This window comes from Selaginella moellendorffii, unplaced genomic scaffold (genome assembly GCF_000143415.4).
Source record: "Selaginella moellendorffii unplaced genomic scaffold, v1.0 SELMOscaffold_37, whole genome shotgun sequence".
Lineage (NCBI taxonomy): Eukaryota > Viridiplantae > Streptophyta > Lycopodiopsida > Selaginellales > Selaginellaceae > Selaginella > Selaginella moellendorffii.
In genome coordinates, this window is record NW_003314298.1 from 1,085,250 (window position 1) to 1,107,854 (window position 22,605).

General features: G+C 42.3%; 5 protein-coding genes across 5 annotated transcripts; 4 read left to right on the forward strand and 1 right to left on the reverse strand.

Moving 5' to 3' along the window:
• The first annotated feature begins 1,422 nt into the window (after window positions 1–1,422).
• LOC9653531 (flavonoid 3'-monooxygenase) lies at window positions 1,423–3,040 on the forward strand. The gene is made up of 2 exons (XM_002978362.2): window positions 1,423–2,315; window positions 2,372–3,040. The coding sequence occupies exons 1-2, from the start codon at window positions 1,473–1,475 to the stop codon at window positions 3,011–3,013; spliced, it is 1,485 nt and encodes a 494-aa protein (XP_002978408.2). The 5' UTR covers window positions 1,423–1,472; the 3' UTR covers window positions 3,014–3,040.
• A 253-nt stretch (window positions 3,041–3,293) lies between these two features.
• Window positions 3,294–4,825, forward strand: LOC9653532 (probable prolyl 4-hydroxylase 3). The gene is made up of 7 exons (XM_002978363.2): window positions 3,294–3,593; window positions 3,670–3,730; window positions 3,808–3,905; window positions 3,966–4,063; window positions 4,127–4,256; window positions 4,318–4,505; window positions 4,560–4,825. Exons 1-7 carry the CDS (start codon window positions 3,412–3,414, stop codon window positions 4,628–4,630), a joined length of 828 nt encoding a protein of 275 aa, XP_002978409.2. The 5' UTR covers window positions 3,294–3,411; the 3' UTR covers window positions 4,631–4,825.
• A 3,606-nt stretch (window positions 4,826–8,431) lies between these two features.
• On the forward strand, window positions 8,432–9,495 carry LOC9653722 (pentatricopeptide repeat-containing protein At2g34400). Its single transcript, XM_024683332.1, has 2 exons — window positions 8,432–8,750; window positions 8,834–9,495. The coding sequence occupies exons 1-2, from the start codon at window positions 8,432–8,434 to the stop codon at window positions 9,493–9,495; spliced, it is 981 nt and encodes a 326-aa protein (XP_024539100.1).
• Window positions 9,496–9,765: 270 nt separating this feature from the next.
• On the forward strand, window positions 9,766–12,252 carry LOC9653534 (protein IQ-DOMAIN 1). The gene is made up of 6 exons (XM_024683376.1): window positions 9,766–9,900; window positions 10,153–10,292; window positions 10,435–10,701; window positions 10,809–11,009; window positions 11,085–11,210; window positions 11,306–12,252. Exons 2-6 carry the CDS (start codon window positions 10,167–10,169, stop codon window positions 12,095–12,097), a joined length of 1,512 nt encoding a protein of 503 aa, XP_024539144.1. The 5' UTR covers window positions 9,766–9,900; window positions 10,153–10,166; the 3' UTR covers window positions 12,098–12,252.
• Window positions 12,253–13,319: 1,067 nt separating this feature from the next.
• Window positions 13,320–13,931, reverse strand: LOC9653536 (haloacid dehalogenase-like hydrolase domain-containing protein At2g33255). The gene has a single exon (XM_002978523.1). The coding sequence runs from the start codon at window positions 13,929–13,931 to the stop codon at window positions 13,320–13,322; it is 612 nt and encodes a 203-aa protein (XP_002978569.1).
• Between the last annotated feature and the right edge of the window lie 8,674 nt (window positions 13,932–22,605).

Here is a 22,605-nt window from a genome sequence, read left to right on the forward strand (position 1 = left end):
TTAGATCTAAGCCCAAGTTCCATTGCTTGGGTCTAAGACCAAGTTTACTTATATCCTTGCGTTAGGCCACTGGTATGTTGAAATAGTGCCATACTCCATTTGGCTCCATTTTGCATATTGGTCTTGGTATTGGGATGCTGGTTGTTCCAGGACTGTTCCAAGTCACTCTGGGCTCCTGTCCCTTCGCTCCTTCGGCTATATGCTCGAGAATTGCTCCATGGTCTAGTTTCGTTGCTTCTAGGCTTCATGCTTGGGAGTTTGGCACCGTTCCTTTGTTCAGTGGCCCAAAGCCCTAAACCTCAGGTTCTGCACCACTATCCTTTGGACACGTGGCATGTGTCACATGGCACAAGGAGGGTTAGGTTCCGCTTCATGGTGTTGTCCTATGGTAAATCATTATACGATAAAGGGTCAAAACCACGTGCGGTATAGTTCTCTAGTTCTAATGGTTTCCTAGCAAAAATTCCCTCTTCTCAATGGATTTCTTGATGATGGGCTCTCTATATTGCTTCATGAAGAGCTCTTGGTGATCTTAGTAGACGATCTTGAGAAGTATAACTTGGTTATAGTTTTTCTTTGGCTACTTGATCGCTAATCTCTGTACAGCCCTCTTGCTTGAGCAATACTATTGCCAGGCAAGCCTAGTACCTAGAGTAGTGCAAAATGCCCTTGCATTCATCTGCAAAACGGATAAAATGAAAAAAGAGAGAAAGATACCTAGTTACCACATCTAGAACTCTTCTGAACTAGCACATTGTCACGAAATCCAACACTTGTCCAAAGATCTTAAACATATCGAAGATCCTATTGCCATGACCGATGAACATTGCATTCCAGTTGAGTGGCACGTCCTGATGCTACAACACCTCGCTCCACCACCAGGAGGATGATCAATCTTGCTCCAATCACCAAATCTTCCTCACAGCCTTGGGCTGCTATTGTTGCTTGAGCAATCTTGATGCCTAGATGACAAGTGCAGCCACAGTCAACACATTTGCATGTGACATGTGTCACCAGGTCTTCCTTTCTCACCCACGCAGTTTGGCCACCTGGCCAAGAGCAAATATCAGTGTGATTATTCACTAATACGTGGTTAAAAAAATAACCCCTTTACACTATCAGACGGCTGGGATTGGCTGGATCCAGCGGCCCAGAAAGTTCAGCAACTCCTTATCATGATAGATAATTCTTTAGAATCATCAACAATCTTTTTCAATAAATAAAAGTCAAAATAAATCAATAATGCACTGGACATCCCATAGCTTAGACACAAGAACGGGTCACAAGCTCCTTGAATTTTGTCATATTGCAAAAGTCTGGATTCTCAACAGCACTGGAGATCTGTCATGCCCAACCAACCATCGCTGTTCATCTTGTGACCCGTTCTTGTGTCAAACGTGTCTAAGCTATGCTAAGCCAAGCTTGAGCTAAGAGCTTGGCTTGTGGTATTGACAAACAATTAGCAATTCAAAATGTTTTGGGCAGTGGTGCTCCTCCTTCTCACAGCTCTCATTTTCAAGCAATGGCTCTCCAGCAAATCACTAAATCTCCCGCCAGGTCCCAGAGGATTACCACTCATCGGCCACTTCCATCTCCTGGGCAGGCTCCCACACATCTCACTCCAGCAGCTCTCCAGGAAGTTTGGACCGCTCCTTCACTTACGCGTGGGATCCGTCCCCTTGGTTGTAGTTTCCAGTCCAGCCATGGCCAAAGCATTTCTCAAGACCCACGACACGGAATTCGCCTACAGGCCTCGCAACAACGTGGTTTCCATAGTCACGGATTACAAAACCATAACTTTCGCTCATGGAGACTACTGGAAGAAGCTGAGAAAGCTTTGCACCACTGAGCTCTTCACAGCCACGAGGGTCAGCATGAACACGCAGATCATCCGGGACGAGCTGTGGGAGCTCAGTCGCGAGCTCTTGAGAGCTTCTGAGGCTGGCCAGGTTGTGGGAGTGAGATCACACTTGAAGGTTCTGAACTTCAACATCATGACTCGCATCCTTATGAAGAAGAGTTACTTTGGAGCCAAGGCCTCGGGCGATCCCGCCATTGCCAAAGAGGCATTGGATTTCATTGATATGATTGATGAGATCCTCGAGGTGGGAGCGTCATTCTCGATCACTGACTATTTCCCCTACTTGAGCTGGCTCGACTTGGTTGCTGGCCGCGCAAGGGTGGCTGGGCATAAGATGAATGGTTTCTTGCAGAAGGTTTTAGACGAGCAGCGTCCCGGTGAGGTTCCTGATTTCGTGGAGATCACAAGGTCTTGCCTTGGAAACGATGCGTTCAATCTCAAAGCTTTGCTCTTGGTAAGTATAAGAACTTCGAAATTTGTATAGAAACTTGTGATTTCTTTTGTGATCAGGATCTACTTGTTGCTGGATCTGAAACATCATCCACAGTGAGCGAGTGGGCCCTGGCAGAACTTCTTCACCACCCAGATTGGATTATCAAAGCTCAACAAGAGATCGAGAGTGTTGTGGGACGCAAACGCATGGTCGAAGAGGCAGACATATCCAAGCTTGAGGTCGTAAATGCCATCATCAAGGAAACATTTCGTCTCCACCCTCCTCTTTCTTTGCTCTTACCACATGCATCAATTGCAGCCCACAAGGTTGCTGGCTATGACATCCCCAAGAACACAATGCTACTTGTGAATGTCTATGCGATTGGAAGAGACCCTCAAGTTTGGAGTGATCCTCTGGAGTTCCAGCCCCAGAGATTCATTGGCAGCAACATGGGTGTCCACGGCCAAGACTTTGAGTTGCTTCCATTTGGATCTGGAAAGAGGTCTTGCCCGGGCCTTCCTCTGGGTCTCAGGACCGTCCAACTTGTTCTTTCCAATCTTCTTCATGGATTCGAGTGGCATTTCTCAAGCAGTGAAAAAGATCAGCCCATGGGTGAAGTTATGGGTTTTGTAAACTTCATGGCACACACTCTCAAAGCCAGGATCAAGCCCAGACTCGATGAAGATGTCTACAGCACGCTCAAGTTGACTTTGAAATAACAGTAACATATATTGATTTGATTCGCATAGCGCTTTAGGTGGATGGAATCATCTTAGGTGTCAACATTTGGGAGATGGTAGTTATCATAAACAGTACGGGAATTTCGGGCATAGATGAGAAGAAGTGTGTTTTCTCTTTTAGAAAGGAGAGTGTATTTCTTTGTAACTTGGTGGAAATATAACGTTCTTAAGTTTGTAATAACAATTTAACTGTGTTTGTTGGAGAAAGTTCGAAGTAAAACCATGAGTCCGTTAAAATCCATAAACTGGGTTTGTTAGCGCCACAGTTCTACAGGGATTTAGGGTTTCCACGATCGAGCGGATCGATCAATCGATCGAGAGGTATTCTCGGTTTGCTTGCCGCGCATCCGATTGCAGCTCTCCGGATCTCGTCATCCATGGCGATCAAAGGAGGCAAGAGTGCGAGGCGCGCGCTGTGGACGACGGTGCTTGCGATGCTCCTCCTCATGTCGCTTCTGCTCTTGATTCTCCTGGCGGTGGGATTGCTGGGGGTTCCATCGGGAATCGCTCCTCCGGAGGGGGATATTACCTTGCGGCTACCAAAGGATTTGCTAGAAATGTGGGTGTTTCTGTTTGGTAATTTTTCCATGTTCTTCTCATCTTCGTAACTCTTTTTTTTTTTTTTTTTGTTCCAGGCCCGTGTGGACTGAGACCATTTCCTGGCAACCGCGAGCATCCGTCTTTCACAATTTTTTGGTGAGAGGATTTTCTTTCCTTCGTGGCTCTGCTAGATCTTTGAGCTGACGCTGTGGTGATTGATCCGATCCAAACAGTCTAGCGAGGAATGCGATCATTTAATACGCCTAGCACAGCCCAATATGAAGAGATCCGCCGTCGTAGACAACCAGACTGGAAAGAGCAAGGACAGCAGGTATCATAAATTCCAGGCTAGAACTTTAGAAAAACTCAAAAGAGAATGCTTTGCTTCCAGGGTCCGGACCAGCTCTGGCACTTTCCTTCGACGAGGACAAGACGAAATAATCTCTCGGATCGAGGAGAGGATCGCAAAGTTCACGTTTATCCCCAAAGGTGATCTCTCTCGGCGTGTAGAGTTTTTGCGGGTCTAAACACCTGGTCGGCGTCTCTAGGCAGAGCATGGAGAAGGTCTCCAAGTACTGCACTATGAAGTGGGCCAAAAGTATGACGCGCATCACGATTACTTCCACGACAAGGTTAACACGAAGAACGGTGGACAGAGAGTTGCGACCGTGCTCATGTATCTGTGAGTGAACTTGAATGGTTTGTTCTAGCTTCTCTGCTAAATAACCTTTGCTCTTCTGTAGATCGGATGTGGAAGAGGGGGGAGAGACTGTGTTTCCGAGCGCAAAAGTGAACAGCAGCTCGGTTCCATGGTGGGATGAATTGTCCGAGTGTGGGAAGAAAGGCGTGTCTGTGAAACCACGCAAAGGAGATGCGCTCTTGTTCTGGAGCATGTCGCCCGACGCAGAGCTCGACCCTTTTAGTTTGCATGGTAAGAAAACTTATGCTTTCTTTGGTTTTGCTTCTAACAAGTGATTGGATTCAGGGGGGTGCCCAGTGATCAAAGGCAACAAGTGGTCAGCAACTAAATGGATGCACTTGAGAGAGTACGTATGAGAGCAATAAATCTAATTAACACTGAAACTTCTCCTCAAAAACCATGAGAATCAGTTTATCTGTGTGATGTTCTATGTCCCTGATAAGGATCCACAGTTCTCACCTGGAACTTGGAGACTTGTGACTCCGTAGTCATAGACACACCAAGCTTTGGAAAACCAAAGATAGATATATCATGATCACATCTTTTCTTCTTCTGGTGGATCAACACACACACACCGGTATCTTAGAAGATAATATTTGCGATTCATCAAAACAACGTTACAAGTTTTTTCTAATATAAACTTGTTTTGTCTAAACTATAATTTAATTAAAATATAATTTAACTAGAATATTTAAAAAGAATTGATCCATATGCATGTTTGATCTCTTATATCATTCACGACAATATGCCCCGATGACTCGATGCACATAACATAGAGAAGACCACACCAGCGCCCACAGTTCTTGTTGTTGCTCCACATAACCTTCCGATTCTCATCATAAACAACAAGCTCTCCATTCAACTGCAGCCTCATGTAACATTCTCTCCCCCAATTCTGTGTGTTGGTTGCCCACACCGCCTGATTCCCAAGATATAAAACAAGGTTGCAATCTGTTTGCATTCGGAGAAAATAAACTCCATCAGCAGATTCAAGATAGCCATCAGTATCAATGCGTGAGATGTTCGAATCCTCCCCCCCACTCCACAAGCAAGACTTATAAACCCAACAATCTGGTATGTGCTCTTCATCGTCGCCAGGACGATCCAAGAGCTCTGTAACATTCCCAAGTTGTAGATAGCCAAGGCTTTTGCTACGATTCACATGATACTGGTCGAGTATCCTAAGAGAGTCCGAGTCCGAGTCAGAGGCTTCATACACAGTGTACCTGATCCAGAGCCTCTCGTGAATAATCTCCATAGCAGCATAGTTTAGCCTTGTCAACTCGAGATTAGCAAGAATATTGTAGAGATTCATGAAGCCCATCATCAGCCTTGTGCCGGGCCTCTGGACAATCCCCAGCGATGGGAAGATACTACACATGAGAAGCTCGTCCAAAACACTCCTCCACGTCTCGGCAATGCCAATTGTTATGGAGACCATACGACCTTCGACCTCCAGAGTGGCATCTCCAAATGTTAATCCAGCTGAATACGACTGGACCCTGGAGATGCGCATGATAACTTCCACAATCTTGCGGAAGATCATTGTGCGGCTGGACGAAAGAATGTTTCCAGGGCCTCCTCGCCGAACAATCACTGAAACACATCCACTAGAGAGGATTGTCAAAATAAGAGCAGCAACAGCAGTAGCGATTTTCATTCTTTTCTATTGTGAGGTTTGTATGAAGAGAAGAAGGAACCATTTCTATGTCACACCTTCTCTCATGACATTTGAAACTTATATTCAAGTGTGCGAATATACTTTAGAAAGTCCACCGTGACTTTGTTATAGCTGTTGGATGGAAGCATAAAGTCTAAGGGGAGAAAATGAAAACCTGTCATACATGTAAAAAATCTTGAGTGTAGTGTCAACACACAGTGTATTATGTAATGCATTGTTATGTAGACATTGTTGCAATAAGAATGGTTGACAAGAGCAAGCTCATACTCAAAGTAGCATATATGTGCACACGAAGTGTGAATGATCAAGCAGCTCAGCTGGCAACCATCCCACAGTGGCCTGGGTTTGTGAAGAGGATCAAGTAGAGGAAAGTCATTAGGGCCAACATGCAATTTTTTGAGAAGCTCTCTCAAATGTGTTGATAAGGTTGCATGATGTTTTTCACTCATTGCCATGATTGTTGAATTTCACAACTTAGGAGACAGTTCAAAGATATGGCTTGGGTTCAGTAATTAAACTATTAAATTATAAATATTATAACTGATAATAAAGATAAGTATTAAAAACATTAATTTGTTGTATTTAATTTCAAGTATTTCAATGCAGAGCAACCACAACAATTATTTTGCTACTTGCTTCCCATCTGAGAATATCGCAAACGAAAATTGAGTAAAATTAGGATTAAAAACCAAATATAATTAAAGAGTGAAGAAAATGGATAATTTTCTTTTAAAACAAATTATTAGTATATAATAAAACACTTTTAAAAGTAAATACTGCTATGTAAATTTTGATATCTAACTTAATATATTACAAAAATATTAAGTTTTTATTTTTTGAAAAAAATTAAAAAATTGTGAAGCCTCTGGACAATCCTCAATGTGTAAAAATTATATAATGATTAAATGTGATAATAGATTAGAGTATCATTCAAAACCTAAAACTTAGATATTAAAATTATTATAATTATATTATTTTAAAATTAATTCACTTTATTTAAATAAAATATTTATGTTTATAAAAGATTTATATTCTTAAAATTTATATAAAATTTAATTTTTGTTTTCTCCTCAATTAGCAAAACATTATAAAGCACACTTGCATATAGATTATGAACAATACAAGTGATAATTCCATAAAGTAATTTTTTTAATATAGTTTTTTTATTTAATCTATCAATTTAACTTTAGATAAAAGAATAAAGAAATATTATTTTGATAATTTTATTTCTTCCTTCCATTTTCTCAATCTCTTTAATCAATGTTATTCATATTATTCTATATATATATAATACTTAATTTAGATATTAGAATTTCTATCAAATTATTCTATGTAAAGATAGATAATGTGTAATTTAGAAAATTCTGGTAGATGAATCATTAATAACTGAAGCATAGACTATATAATTCTCTCTTCAAAAATGTTTTAAAATTCTTAAATTTAATATCTATGAATCTTGATTAACATTTAGGTTAGAGGTGATAATTTGACACTAAAGTGTTTAAAATATACAAGAAAACTAAGGTTCATGCAAATGCTGGGGCCGCTGAGAATTTCGGACGGGTATCATTCAAATGGGAGCTGGGAGTTGCTATCCAACGGCTGGGCGATCGTCTTCTCTAGCAGATGGACAGGGCGGGGATCAAGGATGCCGTAAAGAGGTTGGAGCTTGGTGGTTGGCCGGTGGACACTACAACTTACGCAGATCTTCTACGACATTGTGGCAATGCTAAGGCTCTTGCAGAAGGCCGGAAGATTCACGAGCTTGTAGCGAGTTCCGGGCATAGGGAGGATCCATTTCTGGGGAACTTGCTCATGAGAATGTATGGCAGCTGCGGGAGATTGCAAGAGGCTCTGGAAGTTTTCAACAATCTCAAGAGAAGGGACGTGTTCTCCTGGAATGTGATGCTGGCGGCGTATGCCCAGAACGGGCATCTCTAAGAAGCAGCTGAGGTGTTTGATCGAATGCCACTGAAGAGCTCCTCCTCCTGGAACGCGATGATCACGGCTTACTCTCTCGTCGGGCGTGTGCTGGAAGCGAGAATGCTCTTCGATAAGATGATCGAGAGGACAGTCATCTCTTGGAACACCATCATCGTCACGTATGCCCAGAACGAGCATCCCGCGGAAGCTCTCTACATGTTTAAGACGATGGACTTGAGTGGATTCCAGCCCAACAAGGTGAGCTTCCTCGCAGTGCTCAACGCTTGCGGTAACGCTGGACTGCTTTCTCAGGCCAGGATAGTTCACTGCTTGGTGATCGAGAGTGGCTTCCAGTCGGATATCATGGTCGCCACCCATGTATGGGAAGTGTGGAAGCCTGGACGATGCCTTGGCGGTGTTCCATGCGCTTCCTAACCGAGACGTGGTGGCTACCAACGCGATGATCACAGCGTACGCTCAGAACAAATACTAGCCACAAGCCAGGGAGCTCTTCGAGAGCACGAAGCGGAAGAGTATCATTTCCTGGAACACAATGATCGCTGCCTACATCCAAGCCGGTGAAATCCAGGAAGCTAGAGCCTTATTCGATCGAATGGAGCTGAAGAATACGGCCTCCTGGAACACCCTCTTGGCAGGCTATGCTCACAGCGGACACCTCCAAGAAGCTCTAACGCTCTTCGCGATCATGGACTTGGAAGCTCCGCCGGACAAAGTTACCTTTGTGACGATGCTCGACGTTTGCGGGAACCTCAAGAACTCGGCAGCCGGGGAGGAGATCGACGCGGCAGTGACTTCAAGTGGCCTCTGGCAAGACGTGACGGTCGGGACGCGCTCGTTTGCATGCACGGGAGGTGTGGACGAATGGAGCTCGCCAGGAGCCTGTTCGAGAGGATGGAGCACAGAGATGGCGTGCTGTGGACGACGATGGTGGCAGTCTACGCGCAAAACAATCTCCTGGATCAAGCCCGGGCTACGTTCGACGCGATGCCGGACAAGCTCTCGCTCGTTGCCCCCTGGAACGCGATGATCTCGGCCTACGTCCGCTGCGGAGAGAATTCATCCGGAGTGATGCTCTTCCTCCTCATGGACCTGGAAGGCGGCCGAGCGAACGAGATCACGCTGGTCTGCGTCTTCGAGGCTTGCACCACTCCATCCCAGCTCGCCACCGGACGAAGAATCCACACGGCCCTGGAACGCTCTGGCGAGAACCAGCTGCTAAACCATCCGGCCGTGAGAACCTCGCTCGTCAACATGTCTGGAAAGTGTGGCAAGCTTGCGGAAGCTCGGGCCATCTTCGGCGCGGTTGCAGCGTCCCAGCGCGGAGATCTGGTGCTCTTCTCGGCGATGATCGCGGCCTACGCGCAGAGCGGCCACAGCAAGGAATCGTTGGAGCTCTTTGGCGTCATGGCTCTCGATGGTATACTGCCGACGGACGTCACGTTTATCAGCGTCTTGGCGGCGTGCAGCCACGCGGGCCTGGCCAAGGACGCGCGGTACCACTTTCGTGGCCATGGCTGGCGACTCGAGCTTGGATCACTATATCTGCATGGTGGACGTGTTGGGGAGGTCCGGAAAGGTGGCGGAGGCGGGGTGTGATGCCGTTTGTGCCGGATGCTGTGGCGTGGAAGACTTTGCTGGAAGAGATGAACAGTGCAGTACCCATCATAGCTGTTGGTCACATGGGCATTTTAATCATTGCAATTTACAAAGCCAAACAAGCCTTTGGAAACAAGATAATCTTAAGTCCGTACAGACAGAGGGACGAAATAACGACCTTGATTGACATCTTTCTTAATAGCAAAGAAGTGGAAGAAAGAAATTTATTTAAGAGAAGGAAGGGAAAAAGGTGAATGCTCCAGTAACAAGCTCCACGAAATGAAGAAGATGGCAGTAGGGCAGCGAGCAGCAGCATTGTAAAGAGAATATTTGGCTGGCCATGGCGTGTGAAGAACCAGAGGAGCCACCTCCACTGCTCTGGGAGTCGTGAGGCCGCAATGCGAGGTAACAATCCCATGCCATCAATCTAGGAGCTGGGCTGTGCAGTTTTTCGCGCGAATCGCTCGCATTCCCGCTGCTCTGTCGTGGGTCGAGGCCGCGGCCGGCGATTGGCGCCGAATCGGGCGCGCCCACCAGCGCAATCGCGAGTGGGAAACAGAGCAGTGGCTGGAATGGAGCTAGATCTGCCGAATTCGCTCGGAATCTGAGCGCTTGGGTGTGAATCTGAGGGTGCCCTGTGCGTGTCTGTGCCTCCAGAATCGTAGGAATCCATGGGAGGCAAAAAGGGTGGGAGTACCTGGTTCTCTGCCGTCAAAAAGGCGTTTAGATCGTCTTCTTCCTCCCCTTCTAAGGACGATTCGAGCAAGAATGCGAGCCCCGCGCTCCATCCTGATCCGGTACGTATAGAGCATCCCCGACCATCTTTTCTCTCTGGATCTAAAACATCGATGAATGACTATACTGGTGAATGATGTGTCGTCTTCGTGTTCTCGCAACGATCTCTCATGGAAACTAAATGTTCTCTGTCTCTCTGGATAGATCGATGTAGTCCAAAAGGAGAAGAAGCGATGGGGATTTCGCAGATCTTCCCGCCGCGGAGGGAGCAACGCCAGCAAGCCTCCATTGATCCAGGCGGAAGAACAGCAGAGCAAGCACGCCATGGCCGTGGCTGTCGCCACCGCCGCCGCCGCCGAGGCCGCCGTGGCTGCTGCTCAAGCCGCTGCCGCGGTGGTCCGCCTCACTGGATCGCGCAGGAGCGAGGACTGGGCCGCCATAAAAATCCAGACTGCCTTTCGAGGCTACCTGGTAAGCACTCGCGAGTCCTCCATTTCCTGTCTTCCTACGTGAAAGAAAGATGATGATGCAGTATAGAACTTTCTTTCGCTGTTCTTGATTTGTGGATTGATTGGCAGGCACGGCGAGCTTTGCGAGCGCTCAAAGGATTGGTGCGTCTGCAAGCTTTAGTGCGTGGCCACTCGGTGAGGCGCCAAGCAGTGACAACTTTGCGTTGTATGCAAGCTTTGGTGCGAGTGCAAGCTAAAGTGCGAGCCAGGAGGATCAGCCTGTCCGAGGAAGGAAGGAAGCAAGAAGATCTCCTTCTCAAACCATCCATGGTGAGCTCTCTGGATCCAAACTTCTAGTCCTCCTCCATGGCCAGCTCTTGCTTAGCTTGTTTCTTGGTGTTCCAGGCCGTGGATACAAGCGGCTGGAACGACAGTACCCAGACAACGCAGGAGCTCCAGGCAAAAATGCAAACTCGCCAAGAAGCTGCCATCAAACGCGAGCGAGCGCTAGCTTATGCCTTCTCACATCAGGTAAGTTCTTCCGATCGACCATTGTTTTCGTCCTGTTAGCTTGCGAAGTTTTGATGTCTCTCTCTCTCTCTCTCTCTCTCGTGATCTTGTCACAGTTATGGAAAGATGGCGATGCGCAGCTCCTCATGGACTACGATTCCGACAAGCCACACTGGGGATGGAGCTGGATGGAGAGATGGATGGCAGCTCGGCCATGGGAGAGCAAAGTCAGTCCTCAAGACGAGGCCGAGCTCCTCCTCCTCCAGCACCAGCAGCAGCAGCAGCAGCAACAACAGCAACTCAGATCATCCTCTCGAAAGTCATCGCCATCGCCAAACCTCCGAAACATCTCCACCACCAATCCCGGGACACCAGGAACCCAGACTCCAAAGAAGCACCACCTCCGCTCCTCGGGAGTGAGCCCCCGGAGCCTACGAACCGCGCTGCTCAACACCGCCGCCTCCGCCATCATCGCCAACGACGATCAAAACAGCGTTGCCTCCACGGTTCGCAGCACTCCCAGCTTGCCCGTTGGAGCTTTCGCTCGCTTCGCAAACAAGTCGAGCATCGCGGCCAGCTCCATCCGCGACGACGAGAGCATCGAGAATTGTATCTCCCCGGCGGCCTCGTCCAACGTCGCCATGGTTCCAAACTACATGGCCGCCACCGAGTCGGCTCGAGCCAAGGCGAGGTCTCACAGCACTCCCAGGCTTCGTCCGGGAACTCCGGAGAGAGATCTGGTGCTGGGCGCTCGCCGGAAGCTCTCGTTTCACGAACACGGAGGAGGAGGTGGAGCTCTGGCTCACTCGGGATCCATGAGAGCTGCCTCGAATCCAAAGTCGGCCTTTTATGCGCAGAGGAGTCCTAGTCTCAAGGGCTTTGATTCTCATGCCACTGCTGCTGCTTGATCTATCATCTATGCGTGACCTTCATCTTCTTTGTTTTCTTTCTCTTTTCCTTCCTTGCTGCTTTGGATTGTAAACTAACACTTGTGACAAATCATACTAGCAATTTTGTGTTTCTTAATATTATTGTTTTATATTATAAAATTATCGTTAACATATTTATTTTGTTATTGTTATGAAAATTCCAAAGGGGAAACTTATATATTTCGGGGAAAATGTAATTAATAGCATATTATTGTCGTCAAATTAGGGCTGACAGAGCTTGCCCTAAAGTCATTTTTTCCCGCCAAATGGGTCATTTGAGCGATTCTAGGGCTACTTCGCCAAATAGGATCGAGAGACAATGCAGCGCCGGCAGCTGTTAGAGAAGATCTACGCACCCTTTAAGGGTCTTCTGGAGCACTCCCAAGAATACAACGCGCTTGCTGCATCAGGTCAGGTATGGGAGACGTGGTTCCAGCCATTCAGCAAAATGGATGTCGATTTGAGGTATCAAGAGGGTCACCGAAAGATTCTAGATGCCCTGCGCAGTTTCACAGTGGTGAAAGAGGACCTGTTTGCAGCTCGGCTTGTGAGACTTGTAGCACCCAACTTTCTCCAGTTTGATGATGCGAGTGGTGTACGCCCAGACTTTAGCTCCTTGCTACGTAGCGGCAGGGCACCAGGATTTAGCGACGAAGAGGTACAGATCACAGCAAACACACAAGAAGCCATCAACAGGATGCTTGAGAATCAGGCTTACATAGGACTGGAGGAAGAGAAGGAGTACCATAAGATCCTCCTGCAGAAGACCACGCAAGAAAACGTTGCTTGGTGGTCTCCCTCAATCGTGCAAAGTGCGGGTCAGTACAGGAAACATCCGCTGCGACCAGCTTTTTACGAGGAGCAGGTTTATCCTTGGATATGCTCATGAAGAGATTCCACTGCTGGCAAGTTTCACTCCGTCAGAACTCCTCTCTCAATGGGATCATTGTGGCATGCAGGATCATGATTGCATTTTTGCAGCTTCATCCCTTCCATGATGGAAATAACCGGTTAGCAAGGTTATGCCTAGCTAACAATCTCCTGAAGTTTGGCTGCTTACAATTCTAATTTTATCAATCCTCATGTCCAGAAAACAAGATCTTTGTCAAGAATTACTAGCAACATTATAGGACACCGGCTCCGAATTTTTCAGCTCGAAAAACACCGCGCGCTGCTTGCCACTTCTTGGGGCCCGACAGCATCATCTCTCCCTCGGTCTCATACACACCATGTCGTCGATGAGCGCCTTGAGCTCATGGAGCGAATGCACCTTGAAATCGGGTCGCTGGTGAAGAGGGAGCTCGTCAATCCTGTAGCGAAACAGTGGATCGACCAAGCAAGTCATCGCCCCCGCGCTCTTCCCACACGCAACATCGTCCTTCGCGGAATCTCCCACCATCAAAACTTCGCCAGGCTTGACGCCCCACGTTTCGCACACGCGCAGCAGCGGCTGAGGGGACGGCTTCATCGCCGAGGCCTCATTCCCAAGTATCGGCGAGAATCTGGAACCGACGGCCAGCTCCCCCGCCTCGAAATTCTCCGCGTCTCTTCTGCTGCTCCGGGTGATCATCCCGCGCCGGAGCTTCTTGGAGTCGATAAAGCTGCATACCTCTGCCGCCCCAGGGAGTGCCCATTTGTTGGACCTCCCAGCCCTTTCTACCGCCTGCAATGCCAGCTCCGCTTCCTTTGGGGATGAGTAGACACGGCTCGCGACCGTGGCTTTCAGCGCCCGCAGGTCGAGCGTGGGCGGGATCCGTAGCGTCCCATCCAAATCAACCACGACACCGCGAAGCACCGCCTTTACCAAACCCATATCTGTGAACCCTAAGTTTCAGGTTTATTCTCGAACATAATCTGGCATGTTGACCGTCCGATTTGCAGATATGCGACTTTGGACGGTGCTGGTTAACTTCGATCCAAAAATGTCGACTACGTACTTACTAGTTAACTAAGTCTCCATGGATTTTCAGACTCTCGCAAGCTCCGACTCCGGCATAGCTGCACCAAAAAACTATTACTAGCAATACAGTCTTGATTGTATCTTTTTACCTGGCTTTTTTACCTGGCTTTTTCCTCGACTTCGACCTCGTCCTCAGTCAAAGTGGAAGAGCACAGTAGAGAATCCACTTTTGGAGCCTCTTCTAGTGCTCTTTCTTCACTCTCTTTGATACTCGTATTTGCGCGGCCCATGGTTATCCAGCTCAGATTTTATCTATCGTTTACCTGGCTCTGACTTCTCGGCCTCCATTTCCTCCCGAGTTTCCACGGACGTTTCTTCGACTTCGACCTCGTCCTCGGTGAAAGTGGAAGAGCACAGTAGAGAATCTGCCTTTGGTTCGTGGTCCTCCATAGCTGCACCAAAAAACCATGACTAACAACACACTAATGATTTTATCTTTGTCCCTGGCTCGGACTCCATTTCCTCCCGAGTTTCCACGGACGTTTCTTCGACTTCGACCTTGTCCTCGGTGAAAGTGGAAGAGCACAGTAGAGAATCCGCCTTTGGATCGTGTTCCTCCATAGCTGCACCAAAAAGCCATGACTAAAACACACTCTTGATTTTATCTTTGTACCTGGCTCGGACCCCATTTCCTCCCGAGTTTCCACGGCCGTTTCTTCGACTTCGACCTCGTCCTCTGTGGACAGTAGAGAATCCGCCTTTGGCAGCCTCTTCTAGTGCCCCATCTTCACTCTTTTTGTTACTCGTATTTGCACGCCTACGCGGCCCATGGTTATCCAGCTCGTGTTCCTCCGACTCCGCCATACCTGCAGCAAAAACATTATTACAAACACAGACTTGATTTATTTTCTACCTGGTAACGCCCCGTGCTTCTCCAACTCTCTAACTTGTCCCACTCCCTCATAGCTGCACAAAAAACAATGAGCAACACAAAAAGAGTTTGATTTTTATCTTCTACCTGCGTGGCATGATAGCGCCAGCACTCGCTCCGGAAATGGAGTGAAGAATACCTTCAAGTATTATGTTGTAGAAGGGTGCCACGTCATTGCGAGCTGCAGAATCCAGTGCATCTGGAACAAGCCGACTGTACCGTGGTAGCATTGGTGGAGGGTAATTTCTTTTATCTTGAAGAGAGCCATGCAGATTGCGGCAGAAGCTGCATCCAGCGTCCACACCGTTGCGGCAGAGGAGGGTTCGCTTGCATGGACAGTGCTTGTGGTGACGATCCGGCTGCGAACACGCTGCAAAGACTAGGGAGTAGCTTTGAGACATGCATGGTGGAGGACTACACCCCGGAAAGTCCTTAAAGTAGTTTTGTGCTTGAAATTTCTGCTAAATTTTTCCCATCTAGAAAGATTAAGCAAATATTTCCAGTTGGGAACCACAATATGTTTGTAGGAGTGAACTGAATGTGTTGAGTTAATCTCCAGAACATTTTGGATGTGCGGTTATGAGAACTATTGAGTCTTCACACTTCAAAAGGTGGTCTACCAAGAAAAAAGAACATCTTTTAATCTTTATTTATACAAATAACTGACATTACAATCATCATTCTAAGATCAATTGTGTGCTAGACAACCTATATATATATATACCTTTTTTGAAAGAAAAAAAAGAGGTGAAATCTCACTATGATAAGCTTCTCTTATATCTCCAAACCAGTCTTTGCTACTTTGAGAGCATCCTTCATGATAAATCATTAGCGTGTCAATCAAAAATAATATCATTCATGTTATATTGCACACACTTCATTGTTGAGGATACAAAATCAATCCATCAGTACCTAGACAGCTCCAAAAGCCTATGGTAAGTCATCATGAAAAGCTAATAATTAGGAAATAAATAATTAACATTTATTATACATATATATAGTGATTTCTTATAGCATACGTGGTTTTCACATAGGATAATCACAAAGCATAATTTAAACTTTCCATGTACCATATGTCATATACCACATGCCATATATTATATGTTTAAGGACAGTGAAGCGGAACTTGAGTTTCAAGGCCTTGGGCCACTGAACAAAAGAATGAAGCCAAACTCCTAAGTATGGAGCCAAAATAAAAGTAAAGCACATATTGATGCTTGAACATATAACTTAAAAAGCGAAGGGACAAAAGCACAGAATTGTAGCACACCTTATCTCTCTCCCCTTAAGCTAATTGGAAAAAAGGCAATTGCTTGATGAGAGATCCCTTAGTGGCTATTTTATCCCTATTTATCCCCCAAGGTTCCAAGGATCCACGGTGACAGTATATCCAAATCTCATCCCATGATCACATGCGCTACAGGAATGACTTAGAGTAGTCCTAAAGCATTTAATATCCCAATGTTATGACCAATACAAAAAATGGAGCTAAAAAGAATTTAACGCTATTTCAATATACCAATGCAACCCCCCCTCCCCCCCCCCCACCCCTTCTCTTAGGAATGTATGCTTTTAGCTTTCATAGGGCTAACTCAAACTTTACTAATATGGAATAACACTAAATTGTGAATTTGGGCATTGTGTTTAGGACAATTTCTATATTCTATAGATATAGCAAATTAGCAAATCTAGACACTTTCCATAAATAATAATTGAGACCGAACGGAACTAATATAAGATGCATGATAGCGAGGGTGTTTGGTAGACAAAATATGTTATCACCTGGCGAATATTGAAGGACTAAGCTCAATATCACAGAGGTTCCTAACATTAGCAAATGCAAGCCAATATATGAGTTTCTCATACCGAGCCAAGTATGCTCAGCAAGAAACACATAGGAATTCTTACCTTATGTTTATCTAGCGTAAGTACATATATGATGACTAATTTCTCAACTAGCTTAGGTAGAGATTAAAAAAAAACCAACAATATCGACATTCTATTATCATAGTAGTAAAGAAAAAATATCCGAAAGGACTAACCGATAAATAACTTTCGATACCCGTAGTCACATTCATGATATTTCTTGAAAATTATATGAATACTTTAATGGATACATATTTTCCAGATAGATAAATATTCAGATGAAAGATGAATATTTTCAACATAAAACTCCTTGTGGGAAAAATGTTCCACAATATATTGAGTGCAAAAGACATTTAGGATCTAGTCAAGGATAGTGATCTCAAGGATTATCTAGGTGAAAAGGGTTCATTCCAACCTATATTATAGGAAGGAACAACAAATTTGCAAAAATAATTAAAATTAAAATTTACTATTGCTTTATCTAAATGATAATATATTTCCCACTTACTTTTAGTTTCTCTTACCTCTTACAATATATTCTCCTTGTAAATGTTTGGCAAGTGATTCCATGGCCTCAAGGTGACTTTGGCATTAATGAAAAATGTCTATGCTAAAATTATCTATAACAAGGAGATTTACTTACAAAATTTTAAGGGTATGGACCATTGTTTCAAAAGGGATTTATGGAGGTGGTTGATAAAGAGAATACACAAGACCAAAATGTCAATTTGGAGCTAAGAAAATTTTCTATTATATTTTTGGTCAACAACTAGCTAGTTATAGCAAAGTATCATATTATATAGAATTTGTAGAATAAAGATAGATACACTTAGTGTGAATTGCAAGGGGAGTTTCCAAAAATATAGTAAGGATAATGAGGCTAAGAACTCTAATAATGCCTCCAAATTGAGTTGAGGTTGGATTAGGAGTTAATAAACTTGAGTGGGAGTGAGCATGGGTTTGAAGAGTGTAAAAAAACTCTTATAAAAAATGTGGTCAAGAGTAGTTCCCACTCCCAAAACAAAAACTAACTACAATGCTCTTAACTCAAGTGAAATAGTGTCCTATTTAAGTATTATATGCCCCATTGGTTTTCGCCCCTTCCTAAGGGTTTGGATTTGCCCTTTCGGATAAAAGTGGGCAGTTGAGGTACTTATATTAGGCCATTAGGGCATAATGTTTCCAATGTCCTTGATAAAGAAGTGTTGCTCCTTATCAAAAGTGTTTGGTGATGAATAATAATAGAGGGAATAAATATGAAGATATCTGAAAGGGTATAACTACTAGTGTTAAAGGCCAATCACTAGTACTTTAACTATCATCAACAATGTTTCAACTTTCTCAAAGATTCTATTTATAATACATTACACACTATTGCTTTTAAGGTTTTTAAAAAGACAAATAACTTGCTCTAAGAATGGGTATAAAAGTTATATTTCTTGAAACATGGGTTCAAGAACTTTTCTTTAGTTTATTGTCTTTAGAGAAATATGAGAGATCTCTTGATGCTGTAATAATATATGCATCACTTAGCAATATTAAGATTCATAAATGTGATTGTAGGTGTTGAAAATTATTTGTTGGCAATTCCTTTTAGATATCTTCTTTTACTGCTATGACTGTAAGCAATCAATATAGGCATTGTGAGTGTACTTAAACTAGATGAAATTTCTACGTATTATTGATAACTTACTATATTTACCAAAACATCTTCACTATCATGTCTTATGTGTTGTGTAAACTCTTGAATTTGGACTTTCACCCAACCCAGTGCTAATTAAACCCAACCCTAGATATTTAAGACCTTTAACCAATTGGAAAAAGGAGTGCATTTTTGTTCATAAACCCTTTCCCTTTATATTTGAACCATTTTATATCATCTTTCAAGTTGTTTTTTTTAATTGTTTATAATCCACTATACTTTCTAGTATGTTCATGCCTTCATTTGAGAGCTATAGCTTTCTTGAAAGCCTTACTTTGTGGACACCTTACCCCTCAAGTTGAGCCCAATTAAATTAAATTGGATTATTAGATGTCAATTTTAATATATGGTGTGATTCCCTTGGCCAACTAACAGAGTCAAACTCAAGACCCCTCTAATACCAAATGTAAGTTTTTGAATTTAGACTTTCCTAAAGGTCACCCAACATAATATTATTCAAACCCAATGACATTTAATCCCAAGTATCTCAAAACCATTAATTAATTGATATATTTAAACCTTTATGGATCATCTCTCAAATCATTCTTTTTACTTTCTTATATATTAGTCCTATTTGGTGCTATTGGCTATTTATGAAAGGCATCTAGATCTGTTAGTGATGTCTAGATTCATAATATAGTATCATTCTATATTTAGTAAGTTTTGTGATTATCCTATAGACTAAATGGTAGAACATACATTCAAGATAAGAACTATGATGTTATGGCCAAGTGATCCTAAGTGGGATCCTCTAAATGATCTTTCTAAAAATCCTAAGTAATATAAGATATTTTGCACCATTTATCTCTTTGTGATAGAAGTTGTAATCAAAGTTCTAAATGTGGGTGAGATTTGAGTTTTAGACAAGATTCCTTTATTTTGAGCTTTAATAATTTGGATGTGTAATTTCAGGCTTCTTTAAAACATAATAAAGTGATGTTTAATATTTTTTCAAATCTTCTAAATCTCAAAATGACTAGTGGGGATAAAAATAATTCTTTTAGCAATTGGAACGAGGACGTCTACCTTAAGCCATTAAATTAAAACTTTCTTGAATATTATAAGCAAGTAATTTTTATGTTATAGAGTATGAAGAGAAAGAGAAGTTAGAAGATAGTTTTATAGTAATAGTGAATTTATCTTGTTGAAGCTCAAGTTTTCATTTGAAATAAAATCAATGATATAGCTTAATCCAAGCTAATCCAAAAAGAAAACATAAATCAATTTATCTATTGCCTTTTTAAGGTATTTCTCTTATCCTTGCATAAAGAAACTTTTTTATAGCTAGTAAAGTATAAAATTGAATAATGACAAAAATGAGATAATGCTCTTTGTAAGAAATGGTCTTTCTACTTTTTCATAGTTACTAGAGAAAGTATTTTACATTCCTTCCAAATTTTATAACAATAAGTGGGCTCTAAAGATGAAAATTTAACATGGTGAGGAATATGCATCAAATAAACATAAGTAATTGAGATGAGGTTAATAAAATTTTCTTTAACTTTTTAGATGTCTGATGACAGTTTTTGATGTTGAATTGAGAATCACTTCTACATATATTATAGTCATATAAACCACTCTTAAGAGCAATGTCTTCATCTTTGCACTTGTATTCATGCTCATGTAGTAAATGTGGTTTTGGAAAATAAAAACATCCAATTTAATTAAGGGTTATTTAATTAAAAAATTAATATTCTCTTCCTCATTTTAGCTTTATTCTTTCTTTATGAATCTCTATATTCCAGATTAATACTCACTTTCAATCCACTCTCTTTTTCAAATTTAGATAATAATGGTGTTAATGCAAATTTCATCAATCTAAAGTTTGTACTTTCTCATAGTATTTTCCTTTAACTAAAACAACATCTAATTTATGCTAAATTGGTGGAAAATTAATAAATTTTCTATATAGATATAGCATTATTTAAAATTCATTGCAATATCATCTTTAATGTTGTCTTCATTTTAAAGACTTTCATCATTTTAGTCTTCCTTAGTTTAAGCTCATGAATCTAATAGTGGATTGAAAGTAATATGATGTTAATTGGATAATTCTCCCCTTCTTTAAGTCTTATTCTCCAAATTGCTGATATTTTTTTTGTATGAGTTCTAACATGTTTGCCATTTGAATCCTAATTTCGTCTTTGCAATTGCTATTCATCTAACATCAATTATATCTATCAAGATCAAATGCACTCTTCCCTCCAAGTATACCTACTTTGAGGATACTTTCAAAAAAAGAAGAAATAATATCTTGCCATTGCATTGATTTTATAATTGTCTCATTAATCTTGTAGAAGGTTTTATCTACAATCTTTCATTAGCAAAGTTAGAGGCATTATGTAGATATCTTAAGGAGAGTTTTTTTAAAAGGTTTTATTTAGCATTCTTAACCTTTAATTGGTACATATATCTTTTTTCTGTCAAAGAAGGATGAGTCTTTTCATTTGGTGGTTCATTATAACAATATGAACAAAGTTATCATTTTTAATTAATATTCACTTCCATTGATCTTTTAGATGTTAAAGTTGCTTTCAAAAACTCAATTCTTCATAAAAATTGACAATATATAGTGTTTATAACTTTATCTACATTTGGAAAGATAATGAGTAGAAAACAACCTTTTGTACTCATTCTACTTCAAATAATAATAATGCCTTTTTCTTTGATTAATACCTTTATTGTTTTCTAATATATGATGAATAACATCTTTTTATAAATAGAAATCCCTAAGCCCCAAAGTGGAGCCAAAAGAATGCCATATGGCAGTGGTCGAATTAGAAGTCTAACGAGCTTAATACATTTGGACCAAAAGCTCTAACTCGGAAAGTCGAGAGCAAAAGTGGAATTCTTAAATAAGTGCTTAAGGAACAAGGACAAAATGATCAATGAACAAGTGTCTAGAAAAGGAAATGTTGTGACACATGGAAGTGTTGGGACTGACTCTAAGAAGGAGTTTGAAATGGAGTCCAAAAACGAGTCTGAGATGGAGTTCAAGATGGAGTTCAAGACCCAGACCGAGATCAAAACCAAGATTGAATCCAAGTCCAAATCCAAATCTAAGACTAAATCCAAATACTAATATAGATTGTGGGATGGAAGTCCAAAGCAATCATCCCCCAAAGAGGGGGGGGCGGGGGGGGGGTAGGGGTTGCAAGGGGTTCCAAAAATATAATAGGAAGAGTGTGAGGGTTGGACTTTAGTTGAATTAATTTGGCTAAGAAAGGCTAGTGTGACCCAAAAAAGTTATACCCACATAATAGGTGATGATATAACCATTGAGGAGTCCAAAGTTAAAAGGAATATGAATAGACAAATGAAGTAACTTGGTGAAATGTTCAAAAGCCAACTTTAGCTCCCTCAAGAGATTAAATGGTCAATACTTTTAATTTAATTGTGGATAGCATTATTTATTTGGATACCTAGCGTGGGTTATTGAAACCTTTCTCTAACCACATGGATAAGCCACTTAAAGGCAAAAGGTGGGGAGAGTACCTATAATGCTCATGTTGGGTTGTAGTGTTTCGAAATATCATCCCAAAGTTTTAGACTATAAAAAAAAAAGGACTCTTATGTAGTGACCAAAGATATGGTCATGTAGCAAGGAAGTCTAAAATGTCAATGAGACTTAGTAGTCGGGTATTTGAGCTTTAACTTAGTGGCAGTGTTAGCAAGCACAACCATAGACAGAAAAAGACTTAATAAGGACTAAAAAAGGGATATTGGGAAAAAGTGTTCCTTATGTTTTTAAATATTCTAAAGATGTTATCTTATCATAAGAGGGACCAAATATTATACATCACCCAATTGCATTCCACTCTTAAAAGTATACAACTACAAAAATTAATTAAAACATCTTCAACAAAGAACTACTTACAATTATAAACTTTTTTTAAGTTTAGTGTTATTTTTTTGAAAATTCTCCCTATGTAACTACTATCTACAATGATCATAAAAACCTTTAGTTTTGGTTTTTTACACATGTCCTCAATTGGTGTCAAGCTTAATGGTTATATCACTATCCCGTTTTAATTTATGATTATATTACACAATGCTCTTACTCGATCTCACACCCTCATTTATTAATT

Excerpts from the sequence above, each read along its gene's own strand:
- LOC9653531 (XM_002978362.2), top strand. The coding sequence starts at position 1,473 with ATGTTTTGGGCAGTGGTGCTCCTCCTTCTCACAGCTCTCATTTTCAAG. Across the intron at positions 2,316-2,371 it reads ATCTCAAAGCTTTGCTCTTG|GATCTACTTGTTGCTGGATC; the intron begins GTAAGTATAAGA and ends TTTTGTGATCAG.
- LOC9653532 (XM_002978363.2), top strand. The coding sequence starts at position 3,412 with ATGGCGATCAAAGGAGGCAAGAGTGCGAGGCGCGCGCTGTGGACGACG. Across the intron at positions 3,731-3,807 it reads CCGTCTTTCACAATTTTTTG|TCTAGCGAGGAATGCGATCA; the intron begins GTGAGAGGATTT and ends CGATCCAAACAG. Across the intron at positions 4,506-4,559 it reads CGACCCTTTTAGTTTGCATG|GGGGGTGCCCAGTGATCAAA; the intron begins GTAAGAAAACTT and ends GATTGGATTCAG.
- LOC9653722 (XM_024683332.1), top strand. The coding sequence starts at position 8,432 with ATGATCGCTGCCTACATCCAAGCCGGTGAAATCCAGGAAGCTAGAGCC. Across the intron at positions 8,751-8,833 it reads CTCGTTTGCATGCACGGGAG|TCTACGCGCAAAACAATCTC; the intron begins GTGTGGACGAAT and ends CGATGGTGGCAG.
- LOC9653534 (XM_024683376.1), top strand. The coding sequence starts at position 10,167 with ATGGGAGGCAAAAAGGGTGGGAGTACCTGGTTCTCTGCCGTCAAAAAG. Across the intron at positions 10,293-10,434 it reads CCGCGCTCCATCCTGATCCG|ATCGATGTAGTCCAAAAGGA; the intron begins GTACGTATAGAG and ends CTCTCTGGATAG. Across the intron at positions 10,702-10,808 it reads CTGCCTTTCGAGGCTACCTG|GCACGGCGAGCTTTGCGAGC; the intron begins GTAAGCACTCGC and ends ATTGATTGGCAG.
- LOC9653536 (XM_002978523.1), bottom strand. The coding sequence starts at position 13,931 with ATGGGTTTGGTAAAGGCGGTGCTTCGCGGTGTCGTGGTTGATTTGGAT.